The sequence below is a fragment of the Aotus nancymaae genome, unplaced genomic scaffold (assembly GCF_030222135.1).
Source record: "Aotus nancymaae isolate 86718 unplaced genomic scaffold, 86718_ANA_hifiasm-v0.15.2.pri h1tg000016l, whole genome shotgun sequence".
Taxonomy (NCBI): domain Eukaryota; kingdom Metazoa; phylum Chordata; class Mammalia; order Primates; family Aotidae; genus Aotus; species Aotus nancymaae.
This window is the reverse complement of record NW_026988428.1, coordinates 53,165,657-53,185,375: the sequence shown is the minus strand read 5'-3', so window position 1 is coordinate 53,185,375 and position 19,719 is coordinate 53,165,657. Positions and strand designations below refer to the sequence as shown.

The 19,719-nt window shown below is 46.4% G+C and overlaps 1 protein-coding gene across 3 annotated transcripts; it reads right to left on the bottom strand.

Annotated features, from left to right (window-relative positions):
• Positions 1-713: 713 nt before the first annotated feature.
• Positions 714-18,004, bottom strand: LOC105720541 (DNA polymerase epsilon catalytic subunit A-like). Of its 3 annotated transcripts, none has more exons than XM_064377328.1 (9): positions 17,728-18,004; positions 15,587-15,799; positions 15,213-15,422; positions 10,773-10,913; positions 10,351-10,498; positions 10,168-10,274; positions 9,915-9,983; positions 9,493-9,716; positions 714-9,388 (listed from the first exon to the last, which is right to left on the bottom strand). In XM_064377328.1, exons 4-9 carry the CDS (start codon positions 10,845-10,847, stop codon positions 9,148-9,150), a joined length of 864 nt encoding a protein of 287 aa, XP_064233398.1. In that variant the 5' UTR covers positions 10,848-10,913; positions 15,213-15,422; positions 15,587-15,799; positions 17,728-18,004; the 3' UTR covers positions 714-9,147. The 3 variants fall into 3 exon arrangements, with proteins under 3 accessions (XP_064233398.1, XP_064233400.1, XP_064233399.1); XM_064377330.1 differs by having other exon boundaries at positions 714-8,841; XM_064377329.1 differs by having other exon boundaries at positions 15,293-15,422.
• Between the last annotated feature and the right edge of the window lie 1,715 nt (positions 18,005-19,719).

Below are 19,719 nucleotides of genomic sequence, written 5' to 3'. Positions count from 1 at the left end.
ATTACTAGAGGAAGCCATCACACATTAAAGTAGCCAACAAAGAAATATTCATTGAGTGTCTGTTTGGAATAAGTAACTCTTGTAGTTGTTATGGTGGAAAGACAGCAGACATAGTCTAGGTCTTCAGGGCAACAAAACACATTCATGTCACTATAATTTGGATATTCATCTCCACCCAAATCTAATACTGAACTGTAATCCCCAGTGTTAGAGGTGGGACCTGGTGGGAGGTGTTCAGATCATGGGGTCAGATCCCTTATGAATAGCTTGGGCCATCCCCTTGGTGGTAAGTGAGTTTTGGCTCTGCGTTCACATGAGGTCTGGTGGATTGAAAGTGTGTGGCACCTCCCCATGCCACTCTCTGTCTTGCTTCTTCTCTGGCCATGTGACATGCCTGCTTATGCTTTACCTTCCACCATGATTACAAGCTTTCTGAGGTCTCCCCAGAAGCTGAGCAGATGCCAACAACTGTGAGCCAATTACACTTCTTTTCTTTATAAATTACCCAGTCTCAGGTATTTCTTTATAGCAATGCAGGAATGGCCTACTACAAATGTGTACCAACATGGCATTATATGGTTAGTGTAGGAGACAGAGCACTATACTTATGCTCAAATGTTACATTTCTAATATAGTAGCTCTTTTTCTCCAAATCCATTTGATCAGTGTCAGATTCTTTACTTTAAAACATAATAAGGATGTAAATGAGGTAATACGTAAAAAATTACTTTATATGTTGTCAAGCCCTACACACATATACTATTATTATGAAAACAATATAGTAGTAAAATTCCAAGTGTCTAAGATTTCTGAAAAGTCAGTCTTTGTGAACTGAAAGACATTTCATGGAGATAATTTAGAAAACAGGATTTAAGTGGAAAGGATTATTAAAAAAACCAACTGCATGACCAGAAAATAAAAATGCAATATATGTATACACACTTCATACTCTAAATCAAGACAAATCTAAATAGATCAGGGATTTACATGCAGAAAAATAACCCATATAAATTCTAAAAGAAAATATGGTACATTTTTGTCATTACCTTGAGGTTAGGAGGACCTTTTTGTGTCCATATCTAGAGCCATTAAAGAAAGGATTAGTTCAATTTAACCACTATAAAAGAGAACTTCTTACCTAAAAACACAAGAAAAAGCAAAGGATGACAACAAACTGGAGAAAAAACGTCGACTCATATTTTTTCAGGCCAAGGGTGAGCCTCCCTATTGTATAAAGAATCTTTCGATTTTTACATGTATTATTATTATTATTATTATTTAATCTGGAGTTTCACTCTGTTACCCAGGCTAGAGTGCAGTGGCATGAGTATAACCCACTGAAGCCTCAACTTCAGGGCTCAAGTAATCTTCCCACCTCAAACTCCCAAGTTGCTGGGACCACAGGTGGGTGCCGCTATGCCCAGCTAATTTTATTTTTGTAGAGACAGGGTCTCACTCTGTTGCCCAGGCTGATCTCAACCTCCTGGGCTCAAGCCATTCCCCTTCCTAGGCCTCCCAAATTGCTGGGATTACAGGCATGAGCCACTGCACCTGGCCTTGATTTTTTTTTTTTTTTGAGACAGAGCAGATGCCAACACTCTGTCACCCAGGCTAGAGTGCCATGAATGTCATGATCTCAGCTTACTGCAATCTCTGCCTCCCAGGGTCAAGCAATTCTTCTGTCTCAGCCTCCTGAGTAGCTGGGATTACAAACTGCACCAACACACTTGGTTAATTTCTGTATTTTTAGTAGAGACAGGATTTAATCATGTTGGTCCAGCTGATCTTGAACTCCTGGACTCAAGTGATCTGCCTGCCTCGGCCTCCCAAAGTGCTGGGATTATAGGCATGAGCCACCCCACCAGGACCAGCCTTGATTTTTAAATGTCACAGAAAAAAAAAAAAATCCTTAACTTCATTTATAAGAAGTGAAAATTAAAAGGATATACTGATATACCATTTTTCACCAAAGAGAATAGGAAAAATGTAAATGTTTGATAACACACTCTATTTGTTGTAGGGTAATAGAACTCATATATTTCTGGAGAGAGCATAAATTGATATAACCCTTATAGATGCAGTTTTGCAGTATCTATTAAAATGAAAAGATATGTGCCTTGTGACTCAGAAATTTCATTTTTGAGAATTAATCCTACTACTGGCACAAGAACAACTTGATGTATGTCCTACTTTAGTCAGACCACATTGCTTATAACAGCAAAAGACAGTGAACAATGGAAATGTCTATCCATAGAAAACAGTTAAAAAAAAAAAGTATACTTATGCGGCCGGACACAGTGGCTCACGCCTGTAATCCCAGCACTTTGGGATGCCAAGGCAGGTGGATCACAAGGTCAAGGAGTGAGACCATCCTGGCCAACATGGTGAAACTTCGTCTCTACTCAAAAATATTTAAAAAATTAGCTGGGCGTGGTGGTGTGCACCTATGGTCCCAGCTACTCAGGAGGCTGAGGCAGGAGAATCACTTGAACCCGGGAGGCGGAGGTTGCAGTGAGCCAAGATCACACCACTGCACTCCAGTCTGGGGACAGAGCAAGACTCCATCTCAAAAAAAAAAGTATACTTATTCGTTTAATGGCATGATACTCCATTGTATAAAAGAATGAGTATGCTCTTCACATATCATTAAAGAAAGATATATTGACCCGTGAAAATAGTAGTATGCAGAAAAATGGAGGGAGAAAAATAACATATTTTCTATTTTTTTGTACACACAATAAGAAACTATAAGACAGCAGAAAAATCTATGGACCTTTTTAGAGTTAAGGCGGTGGTGGTTAGTGGGAGGAAGCATGGTAAAACCTAAGCAGATGAAAGGGAGCATTTTAGGATATACTTTTTATAATTTATGGCTTTTGGGTCAGCTGAACAAATTGTTCATTAAACTCTTTATAAAAATAAATGCCAGAAATTCCTTTTAAAGTCAAAAATTATAGCATGGACATTTAAATCTTCAAAACTTCTAGTAGATTAATTTTGTCTCCTTGTTTCATTTGTTTTTTTCAGCTTTCTACACTGTGGGGAAAAAAAAAAAACACAACCTTATTCTTTTATGAAGTATCCTTTACAAGCATTTTAAATGTTCCAGTGATATTTTTCTCAATGTTCCTGACTAGATCGCAAAGTAAAGAAACCCATGCTAATTAATCAGGTCATTAGATTATGAGAGCTATTTGCTGTTGTTTGTACAAGTTAGAGTTCAAAAAGCTTCTTCACGATCAAGTAATTTTCCCTTTGGAAAGGTTGAGATTCTATCAGATGTTACACGATATAAGGTATTTTCATTGTGTAACACATAATAAGCATTAGTTGTAATAAATAATTCTGTTTCCCTTTACAAGCCCTTGGAACAGGCTGTTTTTGATTAGATGATTAGATATTGTGTTTCAGGATAATGTGAGTCTAGCATTGAGACATATATTTCTTGATTTCTTATAAGTACCACTGGAGACATTGTTTCTTGATTTCTAAACTATGTGCTTGAAACCCATAGAAGTTAATTCTCTTTAAACGATCTATATTAATTTATTCCCTTATAATAAAATACAGACTTCACAATGTCAAAGCCAAAAAATTTAGCTGAGTGATATGGAGGAAAAACAAAATCTTGCATCCCTAGAAGATAGATTTAATTAAACTTATTTTTAAATAGCCAGCAAATTTTATCACTAGGGATCAGAGAAGAACAGACAAAAAGGTGATAAGATTATTCTGAGATGAATATGGTTTGGGGTAAAAGCAACTTTCTAACAAATGTAGAAAACCCTAAGGTGCAGAAGGGTAATACAGAAATTTTTTCTCCCAAAAGGAAAAATAAACAAGCAGAAGGTGATGACAATTCACTTCCCAGGCTATCTCTTGTTTGTTCTATTGACATTGTATTTGGCTACTCGCATCCCAAAACACTGGTGGTTGCTGGGCACATCCTGGTAGCAGTAGGAACTCGACGGCCACCTGGAAATTGTGACTCCCAACTACCACTAGGCAGCTGGCACTTTTCAAGTCATACTGAAAACTTAACAGTCATTTCTAATCAGCTACATCATTCTTAGAACAATGCACAGGATATTTTTAACAGCTACAAAAATAACACTTATAGATTAGCCAAGGGCTTTGCAAGGAGACATTGCCAGCGGCTTACTTAAAATTTAAAAATTGATTACACTTTGTTTCTATCCCTAATATTGGTATGTGGTGGGGATGGGAGAGCAGGTTACTAACACAGTGCTTGACACAAACAGACTTTTAATGAATTGCGTATTAACGGAATATATTTCAATATTAAAAAGCCAATGTTAAACTTAAGTATTATATTTAGATAATATTCATATAGATATATAACAAGACTTTTTCTTTTTGAGACAAAGTCTGGCTTTGTCACCCAGGCTGGAGTGCAATGGCATGGTCTCAACTCACTGCAACCTCCATTTCCCAGGTATAAGTGATTCTCCTGCCTCAGCCTCCAGAGTAGCTAGGATTACAGATGCCCACCACCATGCCTGTAGCCCCAGCTACCTGGGATGGTGAGGCAGGAGAATCGCTTGAGCCTGGGAGATCAAAGTTGCGGTTGAACCACTGCACTCCAGCCTGGGCAACAGAATGAGACCCTGTCTCAAAAAATAAATAAATAAAATTAAAGAACTTTTAAATCCTTTCATCAGGTGCCTCAAACCGAGTCATAAATAGTAAGGTCATCTGAATTTTAGTAATAAAAATGCATTTGGACACCCAAAATTCTGTTAAAGATAAAAACAGTATCTACTGAGAAATTGATTTTGTGAACATTGAGAATGGAATAAAATAAATAATATCTTGTTTCATGTGGACTAATAGAAAACTTGGAGCAAAATTTGAGGCTAATTTTTGAGGAATTTTAGCTAAATTCATATTCAGCTTCAACTTCATTGCTGGTTAAGTTTTACCTCTATTTTTGTTATTCTTTTTTTTTTCACCTTAAGTCAGAATTGTGCTACCTTCTCACTAACCTGTGGATAGTTGTACATAGTTTCAAATAATGTCTAAAGAAGGTGGACTCTAAGTAAATAAAACTACACAAAAGTGGCAGGAAGCAAAACCTGCAGGCTTTATTGCATGTTGCAGGCCAAACCCTGTGCTAGGGGCTGGGGCTTAAAGATGAAAACAACACAATTCCACTCGCCTCAGGCTGCGTAGACAGGAGAAACAGATGCAAACACAGAAAGTTATTATGAAATGAAGTGTGACAAATTTAGTCATAAATATACGTAGGGCATTAAGGAGAAATATCTAACATGACCTAGGAGGATGGGAGCTTAAGAATCCTTGGCATGATGACACCCGATTGAGTCATAGAGGATGAAAGAGTTGGCCAGGTACAGAATAAGCAACAGACTGTTCCTAGAAGGGACAGTATCGGTATGGGAAGAGAAGCAAATCAGAGCATGGTGTGGGGGCTGCGATGCCACTGGAGCATCACATTTTGGTTCTGAGGGTTAGATGACAAGGCAGGGACCTACTTCCTAAGAGTCTATTTCAGAGGCAAAGTTGTGGAGCAATACGCACCGGGGCACCTCAAAAGCTACAGTGAATACTAACAATATTAGATTGACTGAAAATCATGATTTTTCAGATTTATTAAATTTCTGAAAAATGTAGACATACTAAACTCTACAAAAAATACAAAAAAAATCTGGGCATAGTGGCGGGCACCTGTCTGAGGCAGGAGAATCGCTTAAACCTGTGGCAGGGGCAGAGGTTGCAATGAGCGGAGATCATGCCACTGCACTCTAGTCTGGGTAACAGAGTGACACTCTGTCTCAAAAAAAAAAAAAGTCCAAGCAACATTTATTAAAAATCTATCATTACTAACAAGACAATACAATAAGACGGCAGATACAAGATAACTATGGAAATATCAACAGCTTTCCTTTTACAAGGAGAAATTAAAAATTGAAATTGAAAAAATCTTATTTTGGATTGGGTGTGGTGGCTCACACCTGTTATCCCAGCACTTTGGAAGGCTGAGGCAGGAGGATCACTTGAGGCTGGGAGTTCCAGACCAGCCTGGGCAGCATAGTGAGACCCTTTCTTCACTAAAAAACAAAACCAAAACAAATTAGCTGGGCATGATGGTGTGAGCCTGTAGGCCTAGCTACTCAGACAGAGGCTGAGGCTAATGGATCACCTGAGCCCAGGAGTTCAAGGCTGCAGTAAACTATGAATGTGCCACTGCACTCCAGCCTGGGCAGCAGAGTGATAATCTGAAAACAAAAATCTCATTTCACATGTTACACTAATGAAAAAAGCCCTAAAATATCTATGAACAAATTAAAGTGAACTCTTATACAAAATAATAATAATTAACTAAAACAAGTATAAACAGGTATTTTATATTCCTGGGTGGGAGGACAATGTCATAAAGGTATCCATTCTTCCCAGCATAAAATTATTTGAATTGCCAAGCAGAATTGATATTTTGTTTTTTCTTTGGGTGGGGTGAAGGGGAGGGTGGTTGTTTTGGTGGTGTCGGACTTATCCAAGAGAGATGGAATTAGATGAGATGTTTTAATACAGTAGAAATCTGGTCATAGTTTCCTGTGAAATGACTACATTGGCTGCTATATGGGAAATCACTGTGTGTGTCTGTAGAAGGGGGAGAGCTAAGAAAAAGGGAGAAATCTAGTTAGAAGGAGTCAGAAGGCCAAGGCTACCTTTTAAATAAGGGTACAGATTATAGGTCATAGATAAGGGTGGCTGGATCGAGGTGGCAGCACAGATAATGTGGGGAAATGGACTCCTTTGAGTTATATTTAAGAGAAAATCAGTACAACTCAGAGCATGAAGTAAGCTTTGAACATTTTCAGATCCAGAATGAAAACATTCAAAGTATTAGGGACTCTGACACAAAAATAACAATTCCCAGGAGGGTGTGGCATGAGACAGACAGATTGCCAGGAAACATTTGGAAAAGCATCAGCAAAATCTGGACAACTCCAAAAAAAGAGAGGTTCAGAAATGGTGTGAAGGAAGACTACAGGATTAGCTATATAAGAATAAATTGGCCAGAGACAAGAATTTAGAGGCTCCTTCCTGCCTAGCAGGCTGGGCTCCCTGCCTTCCCATCACTTCCTTTAAAAGGACCATTCAGGTGCTTGTGCATGAACTGAACGTGCCCACATCCCATTCTCTCACTCGGCTAGTGCCCTGGGCACCCTCCCTGACTGACTCTTTGGTTCTGCCTAGTGTGACCCAGGGACAGAGGGTGACCTCCCTGCGCAGAAGCTGTAAGGATCACATCTTTGCACCTGTTCCCTACTGAGGTGATTACTGATGTGGTGCCTTCCTGCTGAGGAAGCAAGGGCCATACTGGGTCTTCCCTACAACATTAGGGGGACCACAAGGCTGGGCCCTACATGGGAGCAATGGTCAGGCCGGTAGAACCTGGACACAGCTCACACAAAAGCCACAAGGGTGCGTGCCAGTGTAAACAAGTTTCCTGTGGCGGGGGCCCCGGCCACAGATAAGACAACTGGGCACTGGGCAAGTGCACTGTACACACCCTCTCTGGCCCCCTCTGCTTCCCCTTAGGGCAGAGATGCCAGCTGCTTCGGTAGTGAAACCCCAATTCAGCTAAAGGGTCCCAAAACTGCACGTCGCCCTACTGAAGAAGTGGGAACTTCAATGGGGTCAACGACAGAATGTCACAATGGAACCTACAGAGGTCGAAGTCCCATTCCTAAAACTCCCTTTCATCACAAACACTTCAACAATTCCGCAAAGCCCACGTTCCTCAGAGCGGCGGTTTCTGCCACCTGCTGTCAGACTCCCTCTACCTCTCAGGCCTGGGCTGCCTGTCTTTCTGCCAAGACCCTGCTCTAGGCTCCCGACTGCCTCCTTGCACCTTTCCACCGGTCCTCTCTCTGCCTTGCTTCCCAGCTCTGACATGTTCCCTCTCCCCTTTTGTGTGGAGTCATTAAAACTATGGCTAAGGACAGGATCTGGAATCACAAAGATTTGTTTTTGAGCACAAACCCTTCCATTAATTTGTGGTATGACCAGAACCACGAAGGCAGCCCCTCTGACCTCAGCTTCCTCATCTGAAAATGGACAATAACTGCTGCCCGTCCCAGGGCTGCTGTGCGGACTGAGGCAGTGAAGTGCTTGGTGAAGGGCTTGGCCCACCTGCACTGCAAAGCAAGCGTTCCCCAGCATGAACCACCATGGGTGAGCAGGGCGAGAAGCTGCCCTCAGCCCCCTCCATGGCAGACTGACGGCTCCTGACACCTCAGGGCCAACGCCTCGCGCGTCACACTCAGCACAGCTAGCTGGAGATTCCCATGATGCACCTTTGTTTACTTCGAGAAGCAGCCCCAGTTAGAAAGGCTCTTTGTGTGAAGCACCTCCGGCCACAAGGAGGTCAGAGGCAGCACCTGGCACAGTTGCCAGGAACCAGGCTGGACCCACATGGTGGTAAAGACAACAGACTGAAGAGGGGAAACTCGCCACGGTGGTTTCTGGCTCTGCCATCAAGATTAAGGGAAGCCTAAGGAACACTGTCTTAGACCTTAGCTTTCTAAATTAAGGACAGAGGATAAGACACCGTCTATGAGTAGCACTCTTCCAGGAGAGGGTGGCACCTGAAGTTGTTAGAGCACAGAGCTGTCTCATTGTAGCTGGCTGGGGCACTGGCAGCCTGACCGCCCATGATCATGTCCTCCAGGGAGGCCTGCTGGATCACGTCGAAGCTGATGCCCATGCTGTCAGCTCCCTCCATGTCATTGACGTGGTGAGATTGGAGGATGGTGTTGAGGGCCAGGTTCTGAAGGTCCAGCTCCATATACACTGCAGAGGAAACGCCATGCTCAGCCAACATCCTGCCAGCTCAAGCACCACCAGTCCCCCAGGCCTGACTCCAGCCAATACCACCTCTGGAACCAGCATCAGACCTGCCTACACCCATCCTCACATCTGCCAGGCTATTCAGATTCCTGAGGGCACAGGAGGCCCCACCTGGCCCTTGACCCCAGGACACTCTCCTGCAGCCTCAGCTCTAACCTGCGAGGTCAAGCTCTGAGCCCATCCTTAAGCTACTTGGGAGGCCTTAAGATGTCACAGAACGGCAGAAACACCAGTCAGGTTTCTTGGGCCTCATCCTCCCACCCATTTGCCTGTGGAGTAACAGCCTGAACTGTTGATCTCAACTGTGGCTTGGTCATCAAACTCCATGAGAAGGTGGTTGTCATCAGCCTCCTTTCCACCCAGGTCAGGGCGGGCCGCAGGGGACAGCCGGAGCAGGTGGTTGTGGCGGTGGAGGTGGTGGGCAAAGAAGAGGTCGGAGCCGAAGGTGGAGATGTCCTCTGGCAGGTTCCCGATGGGAATGTGAAAGTACCTGTGCCGGGCACAGGTCAGTGCCGGGAAACATCACCGTGTCACAGAGACCACCGAGGCGGCCCTGCCTGGGACACTTGCCCGTGGCGGCAGTGCTGCGCTCACCTGCTCATTTCAAAGGCCTGTGACAGGCAGGTGTCCAGGTTGAGGTAGTGCCGGATCATGCGCCAGGCTCCATGCCGCTGCCAGTCCAGAGCCCCATAGTTGATCTTGTCAGCCACACAGATAGGCACCAACAGGAATTCCTCCAAGACGGGAATCTCCCTGGCCAGCCTCTTCAGCTCCCAGCTGGACTGGACGGCAATGAGTGTGGGCCCCCGGCGCTCCTCCTGGGTCAGGGTAAAATGGAAGAAAAGACCCGGATAGACCCAGCCTCAAAGGAGAGGGGGCTCACACAGCAGGAACCCAACCACCCTCGCCTTGTAGGCAAGCCGGAAGCGCTGGATAGCTCTGCAAATGGTCTTCAGATCAGTTTCTGCCGGAACTTCAAAGGTATGTTTCGAGGGCGGCAGGAGCTCAGGGCCTACCTTCTCCAGGAGGAGACTATGCTCTGCCGAGTACAGGACACCAAGGCTGGGCATCTGGTTGCTGCGCACCTAGACAAATGCAAGTCGCGTTGGCCTCATCCTGTATGGGAGGAAGCGGGGAAAGTTCTGGGGCAGACTGCGCCTCTGCCACTGCACTGCCAATTCAATCGACAGGCACTTATGGGTAAAGATGTCCTCCTTCCCCAGACCCTGCCCCAACCAACGTGCTGCCATGGAGGGCCCAGGGACTCACAGTGTCCAGCACAAACACGGATGCCCTGTGCTGTGAGGGGATGAAGATCCCGAAGAGCGCTTTGTGGCCCTGCATGTGGTGGTACGGGTAGACATGGCGGATATTCCCTGCAGAAGGAAACAAGACCGTTACCCCACAAATATGAGAGGCAGGCATATGGTGGGTGGCTGGTGCAGGCCATACCTGGTTCCAGGTAGCTGAACTGGGCCAGAGAGTGCATCTCCAGGTGCTCAAGAGCAAAGGTCTCTGTTTCCCAGCCCGAAAGGTGCCTCACCAGCTGTTTATTGACCACACACACACAGCCCAGGTGCACCAGGAACAGTAACGGAACCTGGAAGAGGCAGGCAGACAAGCCAGCAAGGGCTGGATGGGGGACTCCAGCTGCCCACCTGATTCATGCCTGGGATGTGGCTGTGCCTCTGCAGCTGCCCGGCCCACTGCCTATAGGCCACCTTTGGCAGACACGCTGCTGACATTCACCTCACCTGTGGGTACAAGTTCACAATCGCTGCTATTCCCCAGCCCACACCCTGGGCGGGTTTCTTTCCTCTATTCCACCCGGATGGAGCCTCCCCCAGTCCAGCTGAGGGTGGTTGGGGAGTTACCTGAGTCTCATATACGCCCTCGATGTTTGGCGCTGACAGCTCAGCATTGATCTCGTTGATGTGTTCCTGGTACATGTCCTCCGGCACTGAATACTCATAGAGATTGTAGACCACATTGGAGCGAGGAAGGACCCGATTTACCTGGCGAGAATACAGCGAGGATCTTGTCAAAGGGTGCAGGTGGTAATGCCTGTGGTGCACACACACGCACACGCTGTTCGGAGGCCTAGGACTTCCAGAGCCCCTAACGATTGGGTCCACCCACCATGCCACAGTCCACTTCTCCCAATGATTACAACTAAAAACTCTGGAAGTAATTTTTATGTCATTTATTTTTTACAGACAGGGTCTCACTCTGTTGCCCAGGCTGGAGTGCAGCAGTGTGATCACAGCTCATTACAGCCTCCAACTACTGGGCTCAAGCGGTCCTCCAGCATCAGCCTCCTGAGTAGCTGGGACAACAGGAACACACCACCACACGTGGCTAACTTTTTCGTTTTTTTGTAGAAAGGAGGTCTTGCTATGTGGCCCAGGCTGGTCTCAAACTCCTGGGCTCAAACGACCCCCCAGCCTCAGCCTCCCAAATTGCTGGAACTGCAGATGTGAGCCATCATGCCTGGTCTCTGGGTGCAATTTTGAAAAGCAACCTGCAGTCTGTGAGTAGACAAGAACTCTCGGAATACAGCAGTCAACACTGGTCTGGGGAGGTTCCCAGTTCATCTTCCTTCATTCTCTCATGGGTTTAATATGAGGGTATAGGTGACAAAAACTGAGATAAACCACATTTTCCTAGTCAGAGGAATGAAAAAGGAACCCCTGGGATGTGTATTGATGGCTGGGGGAATCCCAGAGAGGAGAGCTGGAGAGGGCACCCTAGCTTTGTGCATGGGGGGCTGGGATTCTCCTGGAGAGGAGAGCTGGAGAGGAGCACCCTAGCTTCATGCATGAATCAGCACAAGTCCCAGGCTCACTATAAGCTGCACTTGTACAGGTGACCCAAAACAGAGCAACAGAGGCTCTGGAGGCTGAGCTGACGTTGGAGGCTTTGCACAAAAGAGGCAAGGCAGAGCTTGGGCACTGGAATTAACCATGTTAGTTGTTGCTAAAACAAACAAACAAAAAATCAACACTCTCTAAAGGATTTTTTTAAAAACCCAAGTCTCAAATATGTAAAACATTTAGGTTCAATAAAGCATTTCTTGGCATAACAACAACCAGGAAAATCTGAATAATTCTCAAGGGAGAAGAGAACCAGCAGGGTTAGATTTTTCCAGTAATATGAAATTAGACTGACACAAAAATCAAAGAAGTGAAAAACTATGTTATGGTAAGTATGAACTGGAACAACTAGTGTAATTACATATTTCAAATGTATCTTTTTCTTTCTTGGCTGTCCACTGAAGGAATCTAGATGAAATGGTACCCCTTGAGCTCTAATCTTGGTTTCTCAACATAATCTCCCAACAAGGCTCAGGTTCTTTAGAGGAACAGCTAATTCCATGTCTGGAAGTTCAAGATGAGCCTGGCATCTCTTAATGGCCAGACAGCAAGGAAGTGTTCAAAAACCAACGGGGCATGTCAAAAGGACTCAGGTGCCAGCTTGAAGGGATCCTGCCAGCCCAATTTGGGATAATTTGAGCCTCAAAAAGATATTGACCACCGAAGAGTCTACTGTCTAGTGCCATTAATACAAAGTTCTAGAAAATCACACACATACATGAAGTTACAGAAATACAGAAGTCAGGTCAGCAGATGGTTGCATGGGGTGGACAAGAGCACCCTCTGGGGTGATGGAAATGTTCTGCACGTGGGTGGGGATGTGGGCGACACAGGCACAGTCATGTATCCAAAAATCCAATCAACTGCACATTTAAAAATCTGCACTTAACTATATGTAAATTACAGTAAGTCCTCATTTAACATCATCAATAGATTCTTGGAAACTACGATGTTAAGTGAAACAATGTATAGCAGGTACTCAAATAACATCATTTTGTTCAATGTAGTTTCTTCCTTTTTCAAAAAAGAAAATTCTATAGAGAAGGGGTTTTGCATGTTGCACACACTAGTGTCAAACTCCTGAGCTCAAGCAATACACCGGCCTCAGCCTCCCAAATTGTTGGGATTACAGGCATGCACCATTGCGTCTGGCCAACATAGTTTCATTATAATGTGGCCAAGAAGAAAAAAATCTGTTTCATTATACATCATTTTAGTTAAAGTAATTTCACTTAAAGTTGCAGATTGGAAGAACCTATCAATGACATAAAGTGAGGGCCTACTGTATACCTTGAGAGACCTAACGTGTGTTGGGTGGGATTTGGCTACAGTTGATCTTAAAACATTAAACACTGAGGCAGGAGGAGGATCACTTGAGCCCAGGAGTACCAGGCTGTAGCGAGGCAAGACCACAGCAGCAGTCCAGCCTGGGTGACAGAGTGAGACTGTCTCAAAAAACATAAACAACAAAAATTTTTAAAAAATCCACAAATCCATAGTAATACTTTAAAAAGAGAGAAAAAGTGAAAGAAATAAACCCATTTGCCATGCTCTACCTTGAAAATTAAAACTAATTTAAAGGGAAAAAGCATTTACCTTGCTTAAAAAAAAAAAAAAAAACCTCAGCATATTATACCTCTTGTATCCTGCTTTTTAAGGAATAAACCAGAGTTCACTTCCACCTGATCTGCACAAAGCTCTTCATTATAAAAGGAAATAGCTAAGACACACAGGGGAACAAAATCAGAAGATATCATACTGGAGCCCCCCCATGCGCCCTATGAGACATGGATGCTGACACAGTCCAGTCAAACATCGAGGACAGAACACTCACACAGCGCCAGAGCCTCCCTCCAGAGAGGAGCTGGCAGTCATCCAAAAGTAAGCGCGCTTCTACACAGCACAGCATGACAGCACCAGCATCTCCAGGATGGTGTGAAAATCCCACAATGCCCCCTGTTCTCGGTGGTCTTCATGACTCTGCGTCCACTTTCCTTTTTCTGTCTGCCAACCTCAGTCTCCCAAGTGCTGGGATTACAGGTGTGAACCATCGCACCTGGCTCTGCGTCCACTTTCTAGATGCACATTCCACTGAATCACCTGTCTGGAATCGAGTTTCACCTTCTCCAGAAAACCTCATCTAGGTGTAAATACGCACACTTCGTCTCCCCAACTATGTGTCACTTCCTATGTGATTCACAGCATCCAGTCGAGAAATGTGCTGAGCTGATCTACTAACAACATGGGGTTCAGGCCAAGATGCCACCTAAGAGCCTTGGAGCACTAATGGCAACACGAAAACCCTGGAAGACTTTCTGCATGTGGAAGGAGCCAGCACAAGGAACTATCTACCGTAGGGTTCCAGTTATATCTAATGCCCAAACAGGCAAACCCATGGTGACAGGAAGTGGATCAATGGCTACTGAGGATTGTAGGAGGATGGTGGCAGCTAAGTGATGCAAGGTTTCTTTTTGGGTGGATAAACATGTCAAAATGGGGAGAGAGGGGAAGGAAAGCATCAGGACAAATAGCTAATGTACGTAGGGCCTAATACCTAGGTGACGGGGTCAATAGCAAACCACCACGGCACATGTTTACCTATGTAACAAGCCTGCACGTTCTGCATATGGATCCGGGGAATTACAGTAAAATTAAAAAAAAAAAGAAAATGTCAAAATTGACAGGCAATAGTCATGCCATTAAAAACCATTGAATTGTGCACTTTACATGGGTGAGTTGGATGGCACTTAACTTTACATCCCAATAAAGCTGTTAATCAAAGAGCCTGTGGGGACAGAGTTCACGACCTCTAATCAATGCCATTCATGGACCTTGCAGGCAGACAAGCTGTTCATGACAAGGACCCCAGCAGCTCCATCCCCAGCACTCGCCCTGCCCCAGGCTCTGCACTCAGTGCTCACACACGTTGTTTTGAGGAACTCCTACAACATCCCAATGAAGTACTGAGGAGATGGAGGCACAAGGCCACACTAGATCATGGAACACCACCTCAGAAGCTGCCCAGGCAGATGACTGCAGAGGCCAGCACCAGCTGCCTCCCTACCCTGCGATACGAGACACCCTCCTCTGCTTTGGCAACTCGCTGGTTCACATAGAACACACGGGGGATGCTCAGCCTGATGCAGTGCAAGTCACTGCCAATGAGTGCCCACAGCCTGAACAGGCAGGGTTGGCTGGTCTCGCTGATCTGAAAGGCCAGGCGGACAGACAGCACATCACAGGACACACCGGAACACACAGACAGGGCCACCTCCCAGGTAGCTTCCAGCCCCCAGCACAGGGCCTTAGGCCTCCCTACGATGGGCAGGAAACTCCAGGCCCGCTCTAACCCTCCCATCCAGGACCCCAGGGCCCAGCTGGACACCCCATCCCTGGGGTTCAGCAGAACCACTGTCCTCCCCCTTGAATCAAGGACTATACCTGCACAATCTGCCATGGAAGGTCCAGGATGCTATGGGCAGTTCTTCGCAAGAAGCTCCCCAGCCCAGTGGCAGGCCCACCTTGGATGGCCCCAGGCCTCAGGACACCCTCTGCTGACTCCAGACGCTGCCTCTTCCTGCGGGCAAGGCGCTGCCGGGCCTGCAGCTGCCACTTCTTCTTGTGGAACTGGAGCCAGACAAGCCACTCTTCCTGGGACAGACGGTGAGCACAGCCAACGTGCAAGTGGTGAGACACAAATGCCTGCAGCAACTTTCTCAAAAGCAGCCTCCCTAGGGGTCAGGACATGTCTCGGGCTCCCTGGGCTGTGCAGCAGAGCCCTCAGAGACAGACTGTGTCACAGCCGTGCGCCTTACCTGGGTGGTTCCCAGGGCGGGAGGCTGCCCCAAGATCTCCTACTAGGGCCCAGTTGGCGTGAGGTCCTGGGATTCCTCTTGGCTCTCCCAAAGGACTTGCTTCCTCTTCACAGCAACATGGGCTGGTGGGTGAGGTGGCTTCACCAGGCCGAAGTCCTCCATGTCAGGAGCACTTGGCCTTGGACTGTCTCCTGGGGCCTTGGCCATCATGACCTGGAAAGACCCAATGAAGCCTTAAGTCTCAGGATCTTGGGCTGGGCACGGTGGCTCACACCTCATCCAAGCACTTTGGGAGGCCAAGGCAGGAGAATTGCTTGGGGCCAGGAATTTGGGACCAGCCTGGGTAAAATAGCAAGACCCTACCTCTACAAAATATATTACAAATTAGCCATGTGTGGTAGCATGCCTGTAGTCCCAGCTACTTGGGAAGCTGAGGCAGGAGGATCACTTGAACCCAGGAGCTGGAGGCTGCAGTGAGCTATGATCACACCACTGCACTCCAGCCCGGGCAAGAGCTAGACGTTGCCTCATAAAAACAAAAATCTCAGGACCTCATCCCCATAAATTCTACTTCTTAAAATCTAATATATCACCTGAAATGGGAAGTTCATTTACACAAGTTTATTTAATTTTTAATTGTGAAGGCCAGGTATGGTGACTCATGCCTGTAATCCCAGCACTTTGAGAGGCCGAGGTGGGAGGACCACTTGAGCCCAGGAGTTTGAGACTAGCCTGGCCAACATGGTGAAACCCCTTCTCTACAAAAATAGAAAAATTAGCCGGGTGTGGTAGTGTGTGCCTGTGGTCCCAGCTACTTGGGAGGCTGAGGTGGGAGGCTCACTTGAGCCCAGGAGGTGGAGGTTGGAGTGAGCCGAGGTTACACCACTGCATTCGAGGTTGGGTGACAGAGTGAGACCCTACTTCAAAAAAAATAAAAATGAAAAGATCAAACCAAAAAATAAATGTCCCTGAAGACTACAAATAAGGAAATGTTTGCATTTTCTCATGTTTGCTCCAGAATGCTCTTTTTATAAGAAAGAAAATATTGCAAATAATTCTATCTGTCCCTACACCCTCATCCCCGACACATCTTTAAATTTTTACCACATGTCCACAGACACATGCCACAGCTGTAAGCTTTAACCTAACCTAAATAATAACATGCAGTACACACCTGAGTATACAACTGGTTCCCTTTTTTATTTTTATTTTTTTATTTTTTTTGAGACGGAGTCTCGCTCTGTCGCCCAAGCTGGAGTGCAGTGGTGCAATCTCAGCTCACTGCAACCTCCACCTCCTGGGTTCAGGGTATTCTCCTACTTAAGCCTCCCAAGTAGCTGAGACTACAGGCACATGCCACCACACCTGGCTAATTTTTGTATTTTGAGTAGAGATGGGGTTTCACCATGTTAGCCAGGATGGTTTCAATCTCCTGACCTTTTGATCCACCCACCTCAGCCTCCCAAAGTGCTGGGATTACAAGGGTGAGCCACCACACCCTGCCTATTTTTATTTTTATTTTTGAGACAGAGTCTCACTCTGTTGCCCAGCCTGGAGTGTAATGGCAGGATCTCCTCTCACTGCAACCTCCGCCTCCTGGGTTCAAGCAATTCTCCTGCCTCAGTCTCCTGAGAGGCTAGGATTACAAGTGCCTGCCACCAAGCCCAGCTAATTTTTTGTGGTATTTTTAGTAGAGACGGGGTTTTACCATGTTGGCCAGGTTGATCTTGAACTCCTGACCTCAAGTGATCCACCCATCTTGGCCTCCCAAAGTGCTGGGATTACAGGTGTGAGCCACCGCACCCGGCCATTTTTTTTTAAAGATATGGGGATCTCCCCCTGTCACCTAGGCTGAAGTGCAGTGGCATCATCTTGGCTCATTGCAGCCTCAACTTCCAGGCTCAAGTAATCCTCCCACCTCAGCCTCCCAAGTAGCTGGGACTATAGGCATGCACAACCATGCCTAATTTTTTGTGTAGTTTTTTTTTTTTTTTTTGGTAGAGATGAGGATGCACCCCCTCGGACGCACCCCCTCCCTCGCGGGGAGCTTGGACACACCCGCCCACCCCCACTGGGAGCCCAGAAAAAAGCCCCGCCAGGACCTACCCGATACCATTTTGTCCCATCCAGGCCGCACTCACCTTGAGCACAACCAATCAAACTCCTTCACTCCTTATAAAACCCCATGTCTGAGAGGCGTCTGTGCGACTTCTCTGGCCCCTCCTGTCAGACTGCAGAACCTCGTTAGGGAGCCTAAATAAATTCCTTCGCATTGGATTTTTTTCGTGCTGGCCTCAGTTTCTTCATCTTATACTCCGCGAGAACAGACCTTACACTGGGAAGTCTTAAAATTCCTCTTGGAGTTTATAGTGACTGCAGGCAGGCGGGAGCCTGTCAACGCGGAAGTGCCGGCTCTCCGTCACCAGCCCGCGCATGCGCGCTCCTGGAAGAACCAGCAGCCCCGCCTCTACTTCCGATTGGCTCCGCGTGAGGGGCCGGCCTCTGAAAATGTCTTGCGGGCCTCCGGTGACATCACAGCGGCGGGCCTCCGGCGACGTCACAGAGGCGGACCTTCCGCGACTTCACGCGGAGGTGTGTCGTCTAGGAGCTGGCTTGTTTTCTCCGCAGAACCCAGGAGTCGGAGGTTGCGGTGAGCCGAGATCGCACCATTGCACTCCAGCCTGGGTAACAAGAGCGAAACTCCGTCTCGGGAAAAAAAAAAAAATAGAAAAAGTGTGTCTGGACGCCCGGGAGGTGGGAAGTTTCCTTCAGGCCAGGAGTTCAAGGGCAGCCTGGCAAAGTGGTGTGACCCCATTTCTGTGGTCCCACCTCAGCCTCCCAGCTACTTGAACCCCAAGGTTCAAGGCTGCAATGAGCTGTGATCCTACCACAGCACTCCAGCCTGCGAGACTGAGGTAAACCCTGTCTTAAAAACTAAAAAAAAACTGTTCAAGCGTGCGACATTGGGGGACTGCTTAAAGAAAAATTGAGGCTGCCTGGGCCCTGTAATCCCAGCACTTAGGGAGGCCGAGGCAGGAGGATGGCTTGGAATCAGGAGTGTGAGACCTGCCTGAGCAAAACGACAAAACCCCGTCTCTACAAAAGCTACAAAAATTAGCCAGGCACAGTGCATGCCTGACCTAATATTTTGTATTTTTTTGTAGAGATGGGGGGGAGTCTTGCCCCCATGTTGCCCAGGCAGGTCTCGAACTCCTGAGTACAAGCCATCTTCTCACCTTGGCCTTCAGAGTTGTTGGGATTCAAGGTGTGAGCCACGGCACCCCACTTGGGTTAGGCTATTTAATTACAAAGTCCGTGGCTCGGCTTGGTGACTCACACCTGTAATTCCAGCACTCTGGGAGGCCAAGGCAGGTGGATCACCTGAGGTCAGGAGTTCGAGATCAGTGTAGCCAACATGAGGAAACCCAGTTTTTACAAAAATTAGCCGCATGTGGTGGCACGTGCCTGTAGTCCCAGCTACTCGGGAGGCTGAGATGAGAGAATTGTTTGAACCCAGGAGGCAGAGGTTGCAGTTAGTCGAGATCACATCACTGAACCCTAGCCTGGGTGACAGAGCGAGACTCCAGAGTTTGAGACCAGCCTGGGCAATGTAGTGAAAAAAAGACAGGTGTAACTGTGTCCACCTGTGGCCCCAGCCACTTAGGATGCTGAGGCAGGGGGATCACCTGAGGCCAGGAGCAGGTCTGCAGTGAGTTAGGATCATCCCACTGCTCTCCATCCTGAGCAAAAGAATGAGACCATGTCTCTAGATAGCTAGCTAGATAATTGATACGTAGTTTTCTAACAGAATTTTTTCCTACATTTGAGCATATTTTTCTAAAGTAACATTCAACACATCAGCATTTTACAGTGTTATTAGTTGTTAATGTGATTCTGTTTTTCTGAAATACAGTGTTCTTTACAAAAGCAGTTTTGTCTGTCAAAGCACACAGATAGGTCCTCAAGTGAATTTGGCTGATGTTGGTGACCTTGGTACCATTTTCTCCCATTGATTGGAACAGTCAGTAATTTCAGGTCACTGTTACCCATGGAGGAAGAGCACAAAGGCAACAAGGAAGGGCACTGGTATCCAGGCCCTTCTAGAAGCATTTCACCTTCCTTTAAGGTTTCCC

Excerpts from the sequence above, each read along its gene's own strand:
- LOC105720541 (XM_064377328.1), bottom strand. The coding sequence starts at position 10,847 with ATGTACCAGGAACACATCAACGAGATCAATGCTGAGCTGTCAGCGCCA. Across the intron at positions 10,275-10,350 it reads GTTCAGCTACCTGGAACCAG|GGAATATCCGCCATGTCTAC; the intron begins GTATGGCCTGCA and ends TTCCTTCTGCAG. Across the intron at positions 9,389-9,492 it reads CAGGCCTTTGAAATGAGCAG|GTACTTTCACATTCCCATCG; the intron begins GTGAGCGCAGCA and ends TGCCCGGCACAG.